The sequence below is a fragment of the Tiliqua scincoides genome, chromosome 2 (genome assembly GCF_035046505.1).
Source record: "Tiliqua scincoides isolate rTilSci1 chromosome 2, rTilSci1.hap2, whole genome shotgun sequence".
Lineage (NCBI taxonomy): Eukaryota > Metazoa > Chordata > Lepidosauria > Squamata > Scincidae > Tiliqua > Tiliqua scincoides.
The window spans coordinates 139,235,446-139,256,500 of record NC_089822.1 but is presented as its reverse complement, the minus strand read 5'-3'; the positions used below and the strand labels follow the sequence as shown (position 1 = coordinate 139,256,500).

Sequence of the window (21,055 nt, the reverse complement as noted above, 5' to 3'; positions counted from 1 at the left end):
TGGGGTATTGTGTCCAGTTCTGGTCAAAAAGGATAGAGTGGATCTGAAAAAGGTGCAAAAGAGGGTTCCCAAAATGATTATTGGGCTGGGGCACCTCTCTTATGAGGAGAAGCTAAAGCGTTTGGGAGTCTAAAAAAAAGGCATCTGGAAGGGGCAACATGATTGAGACAGCTTTATGCATGGGACAAATAGAGAGAAATTCTCTCCCCCCCCCCTCCCAAATAATACCAAAACCAGGGACATTTACTAAAGTTGAGTAGCTGGAGAGTTAGAAAAGACAAGAGAAAATATTTCTTTACCCAACAAGTAATCTGTGGAATTCCTTGTGGAGATAGCACATGGCCTAGATAACTTTAAAAGGTGATTGGACAGGTTTATGGAGAAGAGGCCATCACAGTTTGCAAGCCATGATGACTATATGGCACCTCTGGATTTTAGAGGTAACCCATTTGTGAACGCCAGATGCAAGGGAATGGCAACAGGATACAGGTATCTTGTTATCTTGAGTGCTCCCCAAGGCATCCGATAGGCCACTGTGAGATACAGGAAGCTGAACTAGATGGGGCCGTGGCCTGCCACACTTACCTTGGGTTTCAAGTTCCTGAAGAGTTTGCAAACCAAGGCTGTAGGCCTTACAGAGATAGAATTACAAACTTAAAAAAAAAAAAACACTCAAAAGGACCACCTTGGGCCGGATGGTTTTGGTTGCCCCGCAGACCATAGGTTGCCTACCCCTTTCTAGAACTTTAAGGCCTCTTCCAGAGGGCCTCTGGGACTTGGGTTCAGCTAGGACAGGGCAAAAAAGTGTCAGAGAAGAATTAAATATTCTATTTTACCAAGTAAAAAATCTTTATTAACCACCCTGAGACTTCAGGATGGACTATATACAAAATAAAATGCAAATTTTACAATTAAATTACTTCATACATCCCGAGTTTCCACTTGCCAAAACCTTTTACTTTTCTTCATCTGAAATATGTATGATTATGGGTCTGTTAGTAGTTTCAATGAACAATATACTGTGTCAGATAAACAACTGTCACCGCCAAAGAATGACCAGGGCCAACTGTAAAAAGATGCAGATAACAGCCATAACTAGGAAGCAATGCCAGGCTGCGGACATCTTAATAAAAATACATCTTCATGTAGTATATCATATAAAGAGGCTAGCTATAAATACCCTCACCTATGAAGAGGAAAAACATACAAAAATGTCTTCAGCGTTCTTGCTGGAAGAGGGACACTGTGTACTTTGGTACTAACTTATTAATATTAAAATATTGTGAAATGCTACATATTTGAGATTCACAGAGAATAAAAGTGAATGAGGCCTTAATTCATGCTGAATAAACTAGCCTACTAAGAAGAAACTATTCACTCAAGCCTGGCTAAAAAGTTTAAGAGGCAGTTTGGCAAAGTAACTTAAGATCCACAGAAAAAGGTGCACTCAAAAATCCAAGAGAAACAATTTCTATAAGCAGCCGCCATGATCTTCCATGCCACAGAGGGGAACTGAATGCCCACCAGGTAAGCAAGTAGCCTCTATGGGGTTTACAAACTCCTGTTAAAATCCACAAAGACACAGCCAGAACAAGTTAAGCTTTTCTTTTTTCCTTTCAAACAGAAGCAGAGTTCTCACTATTGTGGAGACGATGTAAATTGCCTTCAGTGCCCTTGGTAACTGGTAACCAAGCATGGTAACATAAGTTATAAATACAAAGAAAAGGAAAAAAAAACCAAAAATATTAGATCCAAATTAGATCCAAATGGTGAAGTGGGAGAGCAGGGAGCAGCAACTCATCAAATCAATTGCATATTATTTCAGCCATGCCATTTGCCCAGGTCTAGTAGCAGTCACATGACAAAACTGCATCTGCCCTCACTTAGGCTACCTCCACAGTGCTGCTTTATACCCAGCTAGGAAGGCCACAGCATAGCAGCTTCACAGCTTTGTTTATGGGCCTCAGTTTCCTAATCTTTAAACTCTTTAGAAACAGAAGACAGACGGAAACACATATACAACACTGGGATATGCGGTTTTATTCAAAGGAGGAGCAAGAGGGACTACAGCCAGGCAAGAGACTGGGGAAAAATGGGCTTGGGTGGGAGGGAAAGCACTTCTGTTAAAATAGCTTATCCAATTAACAGATCCTCAAGCACAACAGGGGAATACACACACTCGGCTGCACACAATGTTCTCTGCCCATTTAGCTGTCCAAAAAAGCTGCTGATACTACTTGGGGGGGGGGGGGGAGAAGACAGACAAGAGGAAGAGGGCTCAATATGTATGCAACGCAGTGTCTTCTGTTCTATGTGTTCAAGGCCCCCGATGATGAACAGTGCTAGATACTAGGGAATGTTTGAGAGGGGGCAAAAAGCAACACCGCGGCTAGTACTGCCTACTGTAGCTCAAGAGAGGATTAGTCCCAGTTCTCCGTATCCCAACCCCAGACTGGAAAAAAAAAATTCAGCCCTATTTTTAGTGTGTGCTAATCCAGCTCTAAAGTAGAACAGGAGGAGGCCAGCTCTATGCAGCTAGAGAGGAACTAGCTTTCTGAAGAGAAGACTATTTTGCCGTTGTCCAAGGGATATACAACATCTCGTTTTGTTACAAAGATGGAACATGACTGATCAGCATCACCTCTCAGCTCAGCTTTATATATTAGACTTCTTATGAAGTTTTTTAATGATTTGAGATTTCCTGGGTTAAGTCCAAGAAACCAATTTGACAATTCTGAGCTGTAGTAAGTAAACAATAGACTACCCATGAGGATGTTTAGACAGACATTTCTTCACTACAACTGAGTAGTCATAGCTTGTTCCTTCCCACCTACAATCAAAGGCTGGTCTTCTGCTTCAGTACTACAATGCAGATTTGCACTGTGGAGCCTGTCTCCTTGATTAAGAACATAAGAACAGCCCCATTGGATCAGGCCATAGGCCCATCTAGTCCAGCTTCCTGTATCTCACAGTGGCCCACCAAATGCCCCAAATAATAAGATTAAATTAAATAATAAGATTAAATTCCCCAAATAATAAGATTAGTTTCTTATGCCAAAAGATGCACGTTGTCTGTTTCAGTATAATCATATCTACAGTCTCTCTGTTCTTAAGTACTCCTGTTCTTGCCAAATATATAAAATGAGATTGCCTAATGCATGAAGAAGGTGAAAACACGGAGGCAGTTTTTCACCCACTGTTAACTTCAGAAAAAATTTCAGGAGTTCTCTAGCAAGTCAGAAGAGAGAGTTGTCACAGCGTTTTCTGCTCCAGAGAGCTTTACTGAGGTGCCTGTCACAGCACCTATAAGCACAGACGTCTCCATTTTCAGAATGAAACAAGTATTGAACTTCACTCTGCTGACAACATGCTAGACCAGCTCCTTGGCCTAGATATGCAAGCTTGAAAGACAGCAGATGTGTTTTATAGACAGTCTCTCCTGCTGCCTGGATAGCTGAAGTGCTCCAGACTGAAGCTGCCACATAGCAAATATGCGCACTACAGGATCTATTTTTTTAAACACACAAAAAGAAAGTCGCAGGCAGCATTATTATTAAGAGATCTGCCATGGGCATCTCAACACTGTACCTATAAAGAAGGACAACAAACAACATTTGCAGGGGTTGAATATAGGCTTCAGAGCTTCCTTACTGCTACCTATGACTGCCAAAATCAAAATGAAGTATGCAAAGTAGCAAAAGCACAGCATAAATATAGGCTACTTGAGCAAAACTTGCATTATTTAGACAAGTTGCAGAGTTCAGTTTTTCTTGGTGCAAAATCTGAATTGCTTGAATGCAGATTTTTATTTTAACATGGAATACGTTGTTGGCAACCTTCAGTCTCGAGAGACTATGGTATTGCGCTCTGAAAGGTGGTTTTGGAACATCGTCTAGTGTGGCTGAAAAGGCCAATTCGGGAGTGACAATCCCTTCCACAACGGGAGCAAGTGCAGTCTGTCCCTGGTCTGTCTCCCTGGCTATGGGCCTTCCGTCTTTGCCTCTTAGCCTCCATCATCCATTCTCACGACATGACCGTGGATGGAATACATCCACCTATCAAAATTACCTAACAGATGTCTATTTTAGAATAAATAGCATGTTGCACTTCTAAAACCGTACCATACCAGCTCCTATACTGTACCAGCATCCCTGTGCACAACACTGTTTTGGCAAGAGGTTTTACAATTCCTCAGTGATGTAACAATTAGCATCTAATGCAAGTATTATATGCCAGTCATAAAACACATGTGCACGCCTCTTATGAACTTTTAAAACAATTTCAAAGCCTCCAGTAAAGCTGAAATCATATGCCAGATCAGTGGTTCTCAAACTTTTCAGAGATCTTAGAAGCTGCTGCCTGATTTTTAAATGCCAAGGGGTGCGGCTATAACAGTGATTGGGCAGCAGTGCTCCTTCCCCCCAAATAGCAAATTGTTTAACCCTTGATGCACATAGCCCAATCTGCCTTGTCAGTTTCACAAACCACCAAAAACTGGGTCACAACCCACTAGTGGGCCCCAGACCCACATTTTGAGAACCACTATAATGTAACATTTGTGCCTATAATCTGAGCAGTAGACCAATCTGTATCATCAAGTCATACCAGTGGAATAATTATACAGCCTATTTATAAAATCTCACTCCTTGCCTCACTGGAGAATGTCATCATGATGCAAGACCACATACCTTCTGAGGCACAAGCCATCTTATTATAAACCTGAAACTCTTTGTTCATACCAACATAGGAAGGAGACAATGTACTAGTCCACAAGTTGAATGCAGCACCATGCTTTGACACAATGAGATCAGGGCCCTTGAAATCAAGCTGTTTTTATTATGCTACATCAGAACTCCCCAGTTATCCTAGTTGCTAGAGACAGAAAGTAGTGAAAACATACATAACATCTTTGAATCTGCCAGAAATCAAAACAGAACCCTAAAGCTCATGCTTTTTCAGAGATGGATCTACTCATGAGCAGACTGCCTGCGGAAATGATCACCTGAATATCTACACACAACTGACTCCCAAATTTTTAGAAGACAACTACAGCATTGGTCTTTAGGTGGTAAGCTAAGGCTGCAATCCCACACACACTTACCTGGGAATTCATACAACTAATATAAATGGAACTTCTGAGTAGACATGCACAAGATTGCACTGTAAGACTTGCATATGCGTTACACCCTCAAATGCAAGGAAAAACCCCCAAGTGCAATAAGAAGTGATCAGATGCAAAACAGGACAGCACAGTCTCTGAGCTTTCAACTGTTTTGTTGAAAAGAACATTTCAGAAGATCCTGCTTGTCACCAGTATGACAAGCTGGACCTGCCAAAGCTCCTTCTTCTATACTCTGCGATTAAAAATACTACCTTAGATAAAATGAAAGCCCTGACCCTATTTGCATCCGAGTATCCTAGAGAGGAAGAAAGTGGAGCACACTGTAAAAACATACACACAAAATTACACAGACCTCATGCTGCACTTTGAGATTAAAAGTGGTTCAGAATAAGCTGAGAGCTACTTAGCTGCAGTGCTATGAAAACCAGTTCTGAGTCATGCAAGAGAGACAGAATTGTAGCATTAGAACTCCAGATCATTCAACTCTCTACAGTGAGGCAGGCTGTAGCATGCCACAAAACGCACCGTGTAAGGATATATGCAGAACAAATAGATCCCGATGGTTCACACAGGGCGATGCAAAAGAAAGGCACTAAACTAAAGCCAACAGGAGCAGAGCAAAACCAGAAACCTTTCTACTTAACCACTGTGATAGATCAGCAGCATAGCCCATCCCACTCAAATGCAAAACTTTAAATAATGGACTTTTTTTTTTACTTAATTCTGTTATTTAACGTTCATTTCCCCAAGCGCTCACCATGCATTATTCATTAGCGGTCCATAACTTCGCAGTTATGACCCTGATTTTGCTGTCCTTGCTCAGATTTTATTTCATGCTTATTTTGATTAATACAGTGGTTCCCAAATTTTTTAAGATGCCCTAGAGCAGGAGTGTCAAACATAAGGCCCAGCAGCCAGATGCAGCCCCGGAAGCTTTTTATCTGGCCCTCAGGCTCTCAGCTGCTATTACTGCTGAAACAGCAGCCCACATGAAAATCGCGTTCTCCCATATCTTGAAATATGATCAAGATTTATGTATTTTCTCTTCTGTCACTTGCAGTTAACGAGATCAAAGTGCTGATTTTTGGCCATCAGTTGCTTAATGACGTCACTTCTGGCCTTTAGCAGGTGTCCTGAATGCTAACTTTGGCCCTCTGCCCTAGAGGCTGCTGCCAGATTTATAAATGCCAAGGGGTGTGGCTATAAAGGTGATTGGGCAGCAGTGCTTCTCCCCCAGTAGCAACTTGTTTAACCCTTGATACACATACACTAATCTGCACTGCCATTTTCATGAACCAACAAAAATTGAGTCACAGACCCACAGTTTGGGGATAGCGAGTAAAATCTATTTTAGTTACATATATTTGGTCTTCCCTCCCCCCCCCCAATTAAAAACCCAAGCAAATCACACTTGAATAGTTTTTAAGAGAATCAGCTCCAAGAAAGAGAATTCAGACCAGCTATAAAGCACATGCACAAGGCCTAAGGTTCAAACCTTGGTATGTCCAGTAACAAGAGATAAGGAATCTCAGCTAACAAAGCTGGGATAGACCTCTGCCCCAAGAAAGCTGCTGCCAGAGAAGATAATAGTGAACCAAAAGGTCAGTGGCCTGCTATAGACAACAAGTTTATATATTCCTTTTTAATTCAGAAGACTGTTTCTTCTTGGTGCCCAAAGTTTCTTCAACTTCACCCAAAGAAACAATGTAATCCTATCCACGCAGACTTAAGCCCTACTGAGTTTAATGGGACTTACTCTCAAGTAAATGCATACAGAATTGCAGTCCAAGTGTATGACTTGCATTTGGGCCAGTTCACATTATTAAGAAATAAATGCAACTTTCCTCTTATTTATATTTTAAAGCTGCTAAAACGGATTGGGATTGCCTTGGTCAATAAGAACAAATTATATTGCTATCCAAAGAAGGGAACTCAAAAGCTGAGAAGCATTCTTCATGAATGCATCTACTCTAACATCTTGTAACTTGCCCCTCTGTACGTGGGGAATACCATCAAGAAGCAGTCTTCAGCAGACTACAGAGATTGTGATAGAACATAAGAAAGGTGATGCTTAAAGCACTATATGACATAGCGCCTTGTGCATGGAAATCAATATAGACAACGGGGAACAGCACCCATAACAATCAGGTGACATCCAGATGGGACATATTATAGTGGCCAAGTCTCCAGCCACCCAAGATGAGTGAATGACTGAACACAGCATTACCTCCACTGTAATCTTAACACTGCCGCCATCATTACCTGTAGTCGCACAACTTGGGCTGGCTGCCACACTGCTGTTTACATACAACACAGTAGCTGCACAAGGGGACATTGCCTCGGATCCAGTGGTGCAAAATGGAGGTCCGGGACCCACCTTCACCCCTCATCACAACCTCCTTGCAAAGGAAAAGATGATCCGCCTTCTTCAGGCACTCTTCATCGACACACACCCCGCAGCAACTACAGAAAGCTCCCTGGAGGATGTGCTGGGAGCAGATGCAGCAATAAGTAGGCTGGCTAAAGAGATCTGTATACTGCCAGTCATGCTTGCTCTTGTGCAAGATGTCCTGCACCAATCCTTGCCTCCGAGATCGACGAAAGCTGCACCACAGGGTGATCAGTATGGGCACAGCCACGGAGCAAAAAGTCCAGAAGGCTAAGCGCCATTCTGCAAACAGTTCCAAAAAAGATGCGGGTTCAGTGCTTTTATTCCTTTCCATCCTTTATTGGTTTAGTGAAATCTCTCTAAAATTAAACAAGACACAAAGAGGTTAATTTAGATATCCAAGGCATTAGAGTAGCAGTGTTGCTATAATCGCATTTCTTTCAATAGCTGGGCTCAGTAGCAACTAGGCTCAGCTCAAGACCCAATCCTATCCAATTTTCCAGTGTTGGTGCAGTTGTGCCAATGGGGTGTGCACTGCATCCTGTGGAGGGGAGGCAGTCATAGAGGCCTCCTCAAGGTATGGGAACATTAGTTCCCTTACCCTGGAGCTGCATTGTGACGGCACTGGTGCTGGAAAGTTGGATAGGATTGGGCTCTCAGTTGACATGTTAATTTCAGCAGCCTTAACATCTGCTTTAATATCATATACAGTACTATTTGGTGGTTCCCTTCCTCATCAGGCCTTGCAATACAAGCCTCACGTTTTCTCTTTCATTTGTAGCAAACACTTTTTTTTAAAAAAAGCCTGCATAGTTCTGTCAACACAGCTCAGAAAGACAGAAAGTTAACCAAAATGCCTGATATTTTGGGCAGATATCAATTTCCCAGCTTGTCAGTTCACTGCAGCTCAAAATTCTAACACCAGTTTACCCTAAAGACCAAATTATAACTAATTTATAACCAAATTTTTAAAATTATAAATTATGAATTGTAACTCTAAATGCCTAAGTTCCTGCTATAGATCATCTCATTTGTCCCCTATTTTAACAGAAAGGCAATGTAAAACCTACTCACAAAAGCAAAGAATAGTCAATAATCCCTCTCAAAGCCACCACCAACTCCAAAAACATCACACTCAGGGCTCAATTCTATCCAGCTTTCCAGCACTGCTGATATAGCTGTGCTAACAGGGCATGTGCTGCATCTTGTGGTGGGAGGGCAGTCAAGCCTCCTCAAGGTAAGGGAGGGAAGCCTCCTCAAGGTAAGGGAATGTTTGTTCCCTTAACTAGGGGCTGCATCAGTGCTGGGAAGCTGGATAGGATTGGGCCCTCAGTCACACCCACTCTTTTCTTACAACAAATAAAACTATCTTCTTACTAAACACACACACTTCCATGAGGATCAGTTAAAGTTACCCCTTAATACACTCACAACAGTGCAAGGGTGGATTCCCCCCACTTCTTTGGTGCGCATTTGTGCATCATCTATCAACTCTGTTCCACAGACAGAACCTCAGGAGGCAAAAGCAGCTCCAGATTAAGTCATCTGAAATAGAGACAGATTATCTTTAAAAAAAATGCACTTTTTAAAAAACAACTGTGCCTCAGTTAAATGAACCATCCGCAACTCATCCCCACCCCCCAGCACCCACTTGCTTTTCCTTTTCAGGAATTGTCCTCATGTCTAGCCTCAGGAGTTAACTACTAAATTGCCATCAGCCTCCATGGGGTATGACAGCCCAATCCTATGCATATCTACTTGGAAGTAAGTCTCATTGTATTCAGAGAGGCTTACTCCCAGGTAAGTGTGGATAGGACTGCCGCCTCAGAGCCCAAGCCTATGCCTGTCTACTCAGAAGTAAGTCCCATTATAGTCACTGGTGCTTACTCCCAGGAAAGTGTGGTTAGGATGCAGAGCTCTATGCCTGTCTACTCAGAAGTAAGTCCCACTATAGTCAATGGAAAGGATGGCAGCCTCAGAGCCCCATCCTCTGCATGTCTACTCAGAAGTAAGTCCCATGAGAGTCACTGGTGCCTACTCCCAGGAAAGTGTGGCTAGGATTGCAGCTCCCTATGCATGTCTACTCAGTAGTAAATCCCAGTACAGTCAGCGGGGCTTGCTCCCAGGTACGTGTGGCGAGGACCGCAGCCTTGCTCCCCTCCAAACAGGTCACTTGTGGGGACTGCTCAGCACCCACGTCAGGTGCTCCTGCAGCTACTCAGCCAGCGGCCCCCAGTTCTCCCCCAAGAGCCCCGTGCCCAGCCCCACAGAGTCGCGCTCTGCCCCCACTCCTACCCGGTCCTCAGAAGGTACAATCGCGCCCGGCAATGGATGAGCGGCGGAAGCGGAAGAGCCAAGCGCAGCGCAGCGCAGCGCAGGGAGGACGAGCAGCAGGGAAGCTGCCGAAGGGGGTTGCTAGGAAACGGACAGCCAATTGCAGGCCGCCTCCCGGAGAAAGAGGCAGGGCTGAGGATACTGGAGGCTCAGTCGGGGCGGGGGAGGCTCCTCGTGCAGCTGCGTCCGGCGCAGCGTCGCTCGCTCAAAGAGGGCTCAGTGCTGCGTCCCGCCAAGTCCACAGGCTGCCGCCTTGGAGCTCTGGAGGCGGGTGGTCCACCCGGCGGGGCTCCCTCGAACCCTCCTGCGTGGAGTCTTCCCTTGCAGAACCCAGCAGTTCTTGGGCGGGCTCCTGCATGCCCAGGGGTGGCTCTGGGGCTGGCCCGGATGCTGTTGCTGCACGCTGGCTTCAGTTGGCCAGAAGCCTAAGCAGGTCTACTCAGAAGTAAGTCCTACTGTGTTCAGTGGGACTTACTCCCAGGAAAGTGAGGTCCACTTACATCCACTCACCTGGGAGGAAGTCCTGTTGAAGCCAATGGGGTTTGCTTCTGAGTTAAAACTGACCAGAGTTGCTTTCTAAAGCTGCAATTCTGTCCACACTTTCCTGGGAGTAAGCCCCATTGACTGGAGTGGGACTTATTTCTGAGTAGGCAGGCATGGGATTGGGTTCTCAGACTGCAATCCTGTCCACGCTTTCCTGGGAGTAAGCCCCATTGACTCTAATGGGATTTACTTCTGAGTAGATTTGCATAGGGTTGGGCTCACAAGCTGCAATCCTATTCCAGGGTGACCAGATGCAATGGAGGAGAGATGACAGATCAGGAGAGAGATCTTGGGGTGGTGGTGGACAGGTCGATGAAAGTGTTGACCCAATGTGCAGCGGCAGTGAAGAAGGCCAATTCTATGCTTGGGATCATTAGGAAGGGTATTGAGAACAAAACGGCTAGTATTATAATGCCGTTGTACAAATCTATGGTAAGGCCACACCTGGAGTATTGTGTCCAGTTCTGGTTGCCACATCTCAAAAAAGACATAGTGGAAATGGAAAAGGCGCAAAAGAGAGCGACTAAGATGATTACGGGGCTGGGGCACTTTCCTTACGAGAAAAGGCTACGGTGTTTGGGCCTCTTGAGCCTAGAAAAGAGACGCCTGAGGGGGGACATGATTGAGACATACAAAATTATGCAGGGGATGGACAGAGTGGATAGGGAGATGCTCTTTACACTCTCACATAATACCAGAACCAGGGGACATCCACTAAAATTCAGTGTTGGGAGGACTAGGACAGACAAAAGAAAATATTTCTTTACTCAGCGTGTGGTCGGTCTGTGGAACTCCTTGCCACAGGATGTGGTGCTGGCGTCTAGCCTAGACGCCTTTAAAAGGGGATTGGACAAGTTTCTGGAGGAAAAATCCATTACGGGGTACAAGCCATAATGTGTATGCGCAACCTCCTGATTTTAGAAATGGGTTATGTCAGAATGCCAGATGCAAGGGAGGGCACCAGGATGAGGTCTCTTGTTATCTGGTGTGCTCCCTGGGGCATTTGGTGGGCCACTGTGAGATACAGGAAGCTGGACTAGATGGGCCTATGGCCTGATCCAGTGGGGCTGTTCTTATGTTCTTATGAGGACACTGCCTCTACCTTTAACCATTGTATAGAAGAGGGAATGTTGGCAGGGGCAGCTTTTAAAACCCTTCCATGCTGAGCTGCCCCTGCCAACATTCTCTCTTCTATACAATGGTTAAAGGTAGAGGCACTCTGTCCTATCCACACTTTCCTGGGGAAAAATCCCAGTGAACACAATAGGATTTCCTTCTGAGTAGGCAGGCATAAGATTGTGCCCTACTCATTATACTACTACTAACACAGCTCTTAAAGCACTGGAGTTCTCTCCCTTCCACCCCAAGTTAGCAGCCTACTGCAGGTTTGTTCAGTGACTACAAGTTCTTTCTCTAGCCTTTAACTGGTCTGATGCTACTTGGGGTTGGTCATAATGCTCATTATTTGAAGTCTGGAATGTTTATCAATCTTCTATTTACATACTAAGAGTCCAATCCTATACATGTGAACTCAGAAGTAAACCCCACTGAGTTCAGTGGAACTTACTCCCATGTAAATATGTGGAATTGTAGCCTGAGTCCCTTCCAACTTTCTTCTGCTTGCAAAAGAGGAAGGGGAGAATACTTAAAAAGTGTTACTACATTTTTAATCCTGCCTTTCCACCAAGGAGCTTTCCATGGGGCTGCCTTTGAAGACCCTCCAGAAGCTTCAACAGGTGCAAAATGCAACTGTGGGTCTTGACGGGTGTTAATGCTCATGATCATGTTATATGTTTGTTGTTCCAGCTGCACTGGTTGCCATTTCACTTCTGGACACAATTCAGGCTACTGGTTTTGACTTTTACCATGTAAGCTTATGTGTGCCTAAGAAGTAAGTCCCCTAGTTCAGTAGGAATTACTTCTAGGTAAGCATCTATGGGATTGCAGGTATAAAGACCTACATTGAGGTCTGAGGTTGTGGAACACCCACCTTTCTCCATATGAGTAAACCCATGCCCTAAGTTTGCTAGTCCTGTTGGTGTTGGCTTTTGGGAAAGGCATAGCTTTTGGGAATGTATGGCATGGGAGCATGGAGGCTCCCTTTCAGTTGAATCCTCCTCCACATGAGATGTGGCTGACCCCTTAGCTACCAGTCTTTCAGAGAAGGCTGAGCACTCTTCTGTTTCAGTTGACCTTCTCTGATCTAGTTTAATTAATTGATGCCTGTGTATCTTTTCTTTTCCCCTTCTCATTTTTTTGAATTGTTTATATTCCCACTATTTTCCTTGTTTGGATTGTGGTATGTTTTAACTTTCTTAATGAACACACACACAAACACTCAAAAAAAGTTACATAAGGATTGGTTACCCTCTAACACACTTACAATGGTGCAAGGGGGAATTTTCTCGAATCAAGGTGGATTTCCTTGAGTCCAATAGGTGGAGGTGTTGGCTTCCTCAAGAGGAAGCTGCTTGAGCTGTCATATAAGGTGGCTATGTCAAACCTCCCAAACTAGAGCCAACTGGGCAAAACCAATGCCAATTTTGGATTCTGCATTCCAAAAATATTCTAATTTTGTTCAAACATCTTTGGCAACTTTAAAGAAAGTGTTTCTTGGGGGGGGGAGGCCTATTTTATAGATTGGGTAGTGGGTGCATTTCTTATAGCATTTAGCTCTGCCAAAAATTGCTGATCTGGCTTCATTGAGCCAAGGTTCCCCAAGAATCAGCCAGTCCCAGTACCTGTTTTTCAATGGCAGTGCCCAGAACTTTCCTTTTCTCCAGAACTAGAATAAGCCCATGTGCTCTTCATTTGCATAAACGAGATCATTTTAAATACAGTATGCAAATTTTGCATCAGTTGTCTAATACTGAATCTGAGCTGGGGAAATTGGTTAAGACAGTGGTTCCCAAATTGTGGATCTGGGACCCACCAGTGGGTCATGACCTAATATTTATTGGGTCATGAAATTGACAGGGCAGATTAGAACAAAGGGACAGGGGTTATACAAAGGATTATACAGGCATTAGAACAAAGGGATTATACAAATCAATAAATAAGGCTGTAATCCTAAATACATTTCTTAGGAGTAAGTCCTACTGAACATAGTGAACTTACTTTTAAATAAACATGCATAGGGTTGGACTGCACAGTTCCATCAACCTTTCCTTGAGAAAAATCAGAAAAATCTTAATGCAGTTTCTTTTATTTCAGAAACCTAGAAATGGATCTCAACAAGGAAGTGAGAACAAGTTTATTAGAAATACGCATGTGTATTATAGTCCAGTAGGAATCACAGCTTTCAATACATCTAAAGCATGTCATGTTGCATAACTGATGTTCTCAAATTAAGAAAAAACACCTGAGGAAATACAGCTGGCCACCAGCACCCCTTGGACTCCTGTCTCCTTGTTTACTTCTACCTTCTTGGTATTCCCCCCTCCCTTTTATTTTCAAAGTGTAACTCTGCAAAAAGGCCTTTCTGTTTCCTTCTCCACTGGAATAGATTAGCACAAAAAGAATGTGGAAGCCTACAATAGCCATATTGAAAACCCAGGGACCAGATGTCCTCAGACCCATACTCTTAAGTCATAGTAGTCGAAAAATAAACAAACATCTGTGACTGACGTAGCTGCCTCAAGTAGGCTAATACTTCCATCAGGATAATGCAGTTTCAAGAAGCAGACCAAGAGACTGCAGAATCAAAATGAGGAAGACAACTTTGGTTCTTATCTTGACCCTTCTAACCATTTTTGTAGGTAGGTATTCACTGGGGGTGGGGGGATATGTACTGTTCTATCTAGAGCTCTCTGTAGCTAGCAACATTGGCTCCTGTTATTTTTCTCTTTAATTTTAATTTTTGTCTTTATCATTCTAACGGAACACCTACAATATAAAGTCATATGCTATGACACTGCAGCTATTGAATGGTGTCATTTTAACAACAGTGCTACTGATAGTCTACAGAGCAGTAACAGCCCCAACCTGTACATATTTGCTTGGTAGTAAGCCCTGCTGCAACAGGGCTTGCTCTTTAGTATGTTTAGGACTGTAGCCTTAAGGGTGTTCAGTATATGGACAGGAGGGTCATTGATCAGTGAACAAAATGTTGACTGCCATCCTAAACATATTTACCAGGGAGTATATTCCATTGAACTCAATGGAAATGACTTCTAAATTAAAACCCTAAATTTAGATCCTGCTACACTGCTGCAAGCCTATATACACTTACCAAGTGTAAACAACTTTTAATTTAATGGAATTTATTTCCAAGTAAGGCTGCAGGAGGTCTTCTTAGAGCTACCATTTCAAGATGGTTCTTCTCAGCATTGCAATGTCAATGTCCTTGGCTTGATATTATTGTCAAAATAGAAGTGTTATAATGGGCTTATCTTGCATAGCAGCCCTGAAGGATGTGAGATCTCAGAACATTATCCTGAACAAACACCACTGAAATTGATGAATGCTGTGCAAACACACTCCATTTCAATGGGGACTTGCATGGGAACTCTTCCCTGGGGGGATTGTGCCCAATGGAAAAACTAGTAAATATAGTAGATGGTGCTGTTCTACTTTCCTCATTTTCTGAAGAGATGTGTTCTGTGTAGGTTGAGTTTACTTTAACCTATCCAACTTATAAACAAGCCGTAGTTTATTATTAAAAATGGTTTCAGATTCCACTCATGCCTCCTGGAATGTAATATCCTCCTGAGAGGGCACTGTAATGAAAGAACACTTTGTGAATTGTAATATATATGTAATGTATATGTATACACACACGTGTGTGTGTATGTGTGTGTGTGGTGCAAACATTTTATCCTATATCTGAAAGCTTAACTATTCTAGTCCATTTCGCATTTTAGATGCCTCTCCAATACTGCCAGAAAAAGAAGCCAAACAGCTTTTGAGAACCCGCCGTGAAGATAGACCAAGAAAAGCTGGTTTCCCTGATGAACCAATGAGGGTGATTTTTATATTTACATGAATTAAATAGGGTTTTTGATTCATTTTTGCTTTTGCTTAGAAAGATTCTAAAGAAGCAATCCTATATACACTTTCCTGGGAATAAGTCCCATTGAACACAACAACTTGCTTCTGAGTAGACATGCATAGCAGGAACCATTAAAATCATACCAACTATCCCTTGTTTAGTAGTTGAGCGTTTTGCAGAAATAGACCCGCTGATCATTTCTATAATGACATGACTATATATACTTCTATATTCTATATGCATCCTCTTCCACTGCACTCCAAACTGGAGAATTAATGACATGCATATGTTTCTAAGAAGGGCTTGGTTTTTAATTAGAAAATAGTACTCATCCATAGAAAATGGCATTTATTAAGCAATATTTTAATTAATGTACACATTAGTATACATGCAGCACTATCCTGTGCATGTTTACTCAGGAGTAAAGTGAATATACAGGTATATTGTAAAGAGAAATGTAGTTGCTACATTTAAGTTTGAATGGAGAATTTATTGTGTTGTGATATATGAGTAACATATCTCATTTTCAGACAATTAATAAAGGAGTCCATAATATTTTTAACCTGTTAACTTCCACTCTCTTATTTGCAGATATTCAATTTGTTTTGCTGTTTCTCCAGTCTTCCAACCACATATAACTATTTACATATAGAAAGGACCATAATGTTAGACCATTTGTTATTGTGTAATATTTGTGTAGAGAGGCCACCTTAAATAATAAGGTTCCTTTTTGTGTTGCCCTTAGTTTGTACTTATCAAGTAACTTTTTATAAAATGAAATAACATTGGGCCCAGCCCTATCCAACTTTCCAGCACTGATGCAGCCATACTAAAGAAGCACATGCGGATCCAGGGGGAGGCAGTCACAGAGGCCTCCTCAAGGTTAGGGAATGTTTGTTCTCTTACCTCAGTACTGCCTTGTGGCTGCATCAGCACTGGAAAGCTGGATAGGATTGGGCTCATTGCCTTATATAGAAAGCAGGCACTAGGGATGCTGGTGATCATGGTTTTCATGGAGATTTAGGTAGCTCTGTGTTGGTATTGAACATTCATTGCATTCATTGATCTGCCTCTTTAAAAAAATGGATTGCTGTAGGTATACTTTATTCTATATGCTTGATATGTTTGATGTACCTAGGCTGCACTGAGCTCTTGACTCTTTGTCTTCCCTTGGCTGCTGTGCGCCAGCCAGGACTAAGCTTTATACAAGTTATGACTGATTAATTATACTTTCTCATATTTACATATGAGCCATTCTAGGGAAGGTCTTTGCTGTGGCAGAGCATCAGGAGAGCTGCCTCTCTCTACAGATGTTTACATCTGTGGCTGGATCATGCCCACTGTTACTTCTTTATTTAGTGCCAACATTGGTGCTAAGTGTTGTATGCATAAATTGCATTGATTTCACTAGGATTTAGGCATGTGTAAATTATTCTGTAGTTTGTCCAAACCCCTCAGTTTACTTCAATTTGCTGTTATCCAATAGCATATGTATGATCTGATCGGCCTACCATCTCATCAATTAGATCTGTCTTTTGATTGACATATTAAATTGACATGAATTTGCATTGGTACTACGTAGATGTGAACATAGGTGAAATTTTAAGATGCTGAAAAAAGTGGTAAGATGATATATAATTTAATCAACAAAAGCTACTGCTCATTGTTAGATTGTATTTCATAATTTCTTTTCCTTCTGTTGCACTAAAATGTGGCATCACTGATCAAAATTAGTCCTCGGTGACAAATTGATTAAGGCTTTAGTTGATTACTCTGCAAATTAAAGGTTGCAGCCCTAATATAAATCAATGAATACATCACCAGAAGATGATCACTATGGCTGATGTAAATAGAAAAAAATATCTTGCAGGTACTCATGGTCTTGATGTCCCATGTCTCTGCTCCTGACTCTACCCATTTAGTTCCACTGCCTTCCATCTTTGGCTATGCCTCTATTTTAAAGAAATGGAACTATAAAAGATGAACCTTCTGTATCAGGAGTTCTCTCCCAGGATATATGGCCCCACAAAGGCCTAAAACTTCCATTACCACTTCTCTTTTTTGAGAAATTACAAGCAGGGCCCACCTCTCTTGACAACACTCTTCAGATGCAACAGGGCAAAGCCCTCCTTCAAAGTATGGAATATTTAACTTCTAGGACGTTGCTACCATACAACCATTAAGCCTTCTGCCACCACTCCTCACTTGCACATTTACATCACTGACTAGGAACTTATTCCAGCCCTGTAACAGATGCTTTTGGCAGTGCTCCATGGCTCTTTTCTTCAGTCCCCCCCCCCCGCTCGCCAGTCATTGTACCACTCTGGTGGGGCAGGTCTAAGGTCGGGTCCCGACTCCATTCCCTTGGCTGATATCTTGGGACATTTGAGCCTGTTGACATCACATGCAGAGATAAATCTGCCCAGTGAAAGGGATGAAAACGGGGTTTCTTGGAAAGTGGAGCACAACTAGCTGTTCTATATCAGTGTTCCTCAATGTTTGTCCCCCACCGTACCACTTTGCATGGTCTATCTATTGGAAGTACCACTGGAAATAAGTGGCGATGACGTCAGCGCCAGTTCCTTCCAGATTGGGAGGCTAGACGCAATGTGACAATTGCCAGTGAGAGGCTCAAGGTGGATGGGAGGGCTTTTTTGAACATGAGAAAAGTGCACACTGGAGCTCTGTCTGCTGAACTGAGTCTCCTAATGCTGTTTATCGTGTTGCATTGCTGTCTCGCAACAGGGTTCTGAGGGCCCCTGGGTGCCACTGGTGGTGCAGGCACCACTGGTTGAGAAACACTCAACCAAGGAAGATTCAATGCAAACTGCACTGCAGGGAGAAACCCTTACTAAAGGGACCACAGTGTTGCTGCCTGCCCACTGATAGCAGCTGCTGTGATGTTTGCTGTTTCTGATTCAAAAGGTATTACTCCCAACCCAGAGCTCTACACATGTTCTGATGCACTTTCAGCAATCCTACACGAACAGGCTTCCACATTCACTTCAATCAAAGTTCACCTTCATGTGCACATCCTTGTAATGTGGCCTCTCCAGACAAATGAATGAGGAAACTCTTAAGTGTGCAAGATCTCTGGGTGCACAGTGGGATGCACCTATTTGTGTGGTGATCCTCCTGCTTCTTCCCATGTCAAAACCAGTAGTGCTAGATAAAATTGTCTAGCAATCTAAATTGCAAGCCAAGGGGTTTTATAAAAAGGTTCCAACCAAGACATGTATGCAAGGACTGAAGGAGTCTATAAGAGGTCTTATTTAAAAACATATATTCTTTTTTGCCAGGAGTATTTGCTTTACCTCCAAATCTTAGAGCAGAGATCTGAAGAACAATTTCTGGAGCATTGGTTGAATCCACACTGCTACCCACACTGCAACAGGAATTTAGTTCATCCGATATAATGAGTGATTCTCTCCCCAGCCCCAGTACAGTAAGCTTTCCCCTTATTTTTCAATATTTCTTTCTGAGCAAAAATCTGATTTTTATGACTTTCACAGTCTAAGGGCGCAATCCTAACCCCTTATGTCAGTGCTTTCCCAGCACTGGCATAGCAGTGCCAATGGGACATGTGCTGCATCCTGCAGTTGGGTGGCACTCACGGAGGCCTCCTCAAAGTAAGGGAATGTTTATTCCTTACCTTGGAGCTGCATTGCCTTTATGCATTGCTAGAAAGCACTGACATAAGGGGTTAGGATTGCGCCCTTAGTGACTTCATGTTTTTAAAAAATTAATATCTTCCAATATTTCTTTCCAGATCATCTTTCTGAATGAACACAAAAGGAACAAGAAACCAACATGAAATGGAACAACATGGTTGCAGACTTGCTGAGTATCTAGAGCATTGAAGACTTTGGATATTGTCTTGATACTGCTTGATATTGCTTTTCAGTCTTAGCTATCTAGCCAAGCTTTCTTTGTAATGCATAGATGCCAGATATCTACCTGTCATCAGTCACTCTGTGAATCATGGGGTTAGGCTCTCTAGAAAGTGATTGATTCCTTAGAAAGGTCCCAACATTTTGCTATTGTTATCTTAAAAAAAGAATGGTAGGTTCATAAAAGGATACAAACTGAACAAGTACAGAAAGAATTTTAGCAGGTGCAACCCATGAAAGGGTTAAAAATGCTACACATGCCAAAATTCCCTCTTCTGTATAATGGTTAGAAGTATAGGTGCTCTGTGCTCCATTGTATCTGGTCACAGTGGCCCTTCTCTGCAACCTTTACTCATACAGAACTATTGTTTGTGCAATCCAGTCTTATGCCTGCTTGTCCAGAAATAAATTCCACTGAATTTAATTTAAAGAAGAAACCTTACTCCTAAGTAATTGTGGATTGTGACTTTGGTGATCCAGACCTTATTCCTTTCAATCACTCCTGGCTGCAACTCTTTCCCCCACATCTCAAGGGGCAGAACTAGATTTGATAGTCAAATTTGAGCTGCTGCTAAAAATGACAGCTCTGTATGGAGCTCTCTCTCTTCTTCCCATAACGTTTAGACAGACTTGCCTGCATTTTTCTCAGCATTTTCCACCCCTGCCAGCAGCAGCCAATGATATGGAGTGGGGTCAGGAAAATGCAGGAAAACAGCATGGGTGATTCTACATTTTTCAGAGGTGAGGGATGTGACACGGGGGGAGGGGGAGCTGCTGTTTTTGGTAGCAGTACTTTGTCGAGTCTGGGGCTGCATTGTGGCTACACCAGAGCTGGGAAGTTGGATAGGATTGGGCTCTGTATCCTGTGGCCCCATGGAGGCTGCCGGAGGCAGTGGTGTAGCTAATGATCGTGTAGCCCGATGCCAAGCGCAAAATGTTGCCCTGGAAGTGATGTCACAACCGGAAGTGACATTGCACCCAGGGTTTTTAAAAAGTGAAAATTGGGAGGAACCCACCTCGTCCCCCCAGCAGCTCACCACCCACTTGCTCTGCTGCCTCCCCCCGTCAGTGGCATAGCTAAGACATCTCTTTGCTACCCGGGGTTAAAGAAGATTTTGTAGCCCCCTTGCATGATAAAATCAAATTTAATTAAGTAAATAAATAAAAAGTTATTGGTTCCATGCTGTATCAGAATAACATCTCATTGGCACTCAGAACAAACAGTCTCATAGGTCAGTTTGGAGTTAAGCAAATTCATTTTTTATTCCACAAGACAGTTGTGTTTTCATTTTCTGGTTAATTGGCCATAATGTTTGATAGAACACAGATATTCCAGTGCAGTTTGTTTCATTGCACTCTGCATTTAATCACCTTTCCAGTGATATACGTAAAACATGATGGTATTATTCATACATACCAAGATTTTCACAATTTTGGTCACTAGTGTCAAGCTCAGCTTGTGGCCCCCCTAAAGCTTGATGCCTGGTGCAACTGCTACCCCCTGCACCTCCTTAGCTACGCCACTGGCTGAAGGTCTCCTCAGGGGAAGGGGACATTTGACTCTGCGCTGGCTGTTTTGCCAGTGCAGACTGGAGAACCTCCGTGTCGGCCCACCCTCCTCTCGAGCCAATCCCCCCCGCCCCTTCCTCCCCCTTCCCTGGGATGCCTTTCCCTTCCCCTCAAACCCGCACCACCACCCGGTGGTGCGACTTACCTCCGGGCACTCCTGCAGTGTCTCCTCTCTGTACTGAGACCCAATGCCAACATTGCTGGCGGTTCCTCCTCCC

The 21,055-nt window shown here is 43.1% G+C and overlaps 1 protein-coding gene across 1 annotated transcript; it reads left to right on the top strand.

Moving 5' to 3' along the window:
• Positions 1-13,993: 13,993 nt before the first annotated feature.
• Positions 13,994-19,203, top strand: C2H17orf67 (chromosome 2 C17orf67 homolog). The gene is made up of 4 exons (XM_066618429.1): positions 13,994-14,146; positions 15,251-15,351; positions 18,678-18,823; positions 19,148-19,203. Exons 1-3 carry the CDS (start codon positions 14,095-14,097, stop codon positions 18,792-18,794), a joined length of 270 nt encoding a protein of 89 aa, XP_066474526.1. The 5' UTR covers positions 13,994-14,094; the 3' UTR covers positions 18,795-18,823; positions 19,148-19,203.
• The last annotated feature ends 1,852 nt before the right edge of the window (positions 19,204-21,055 follow it).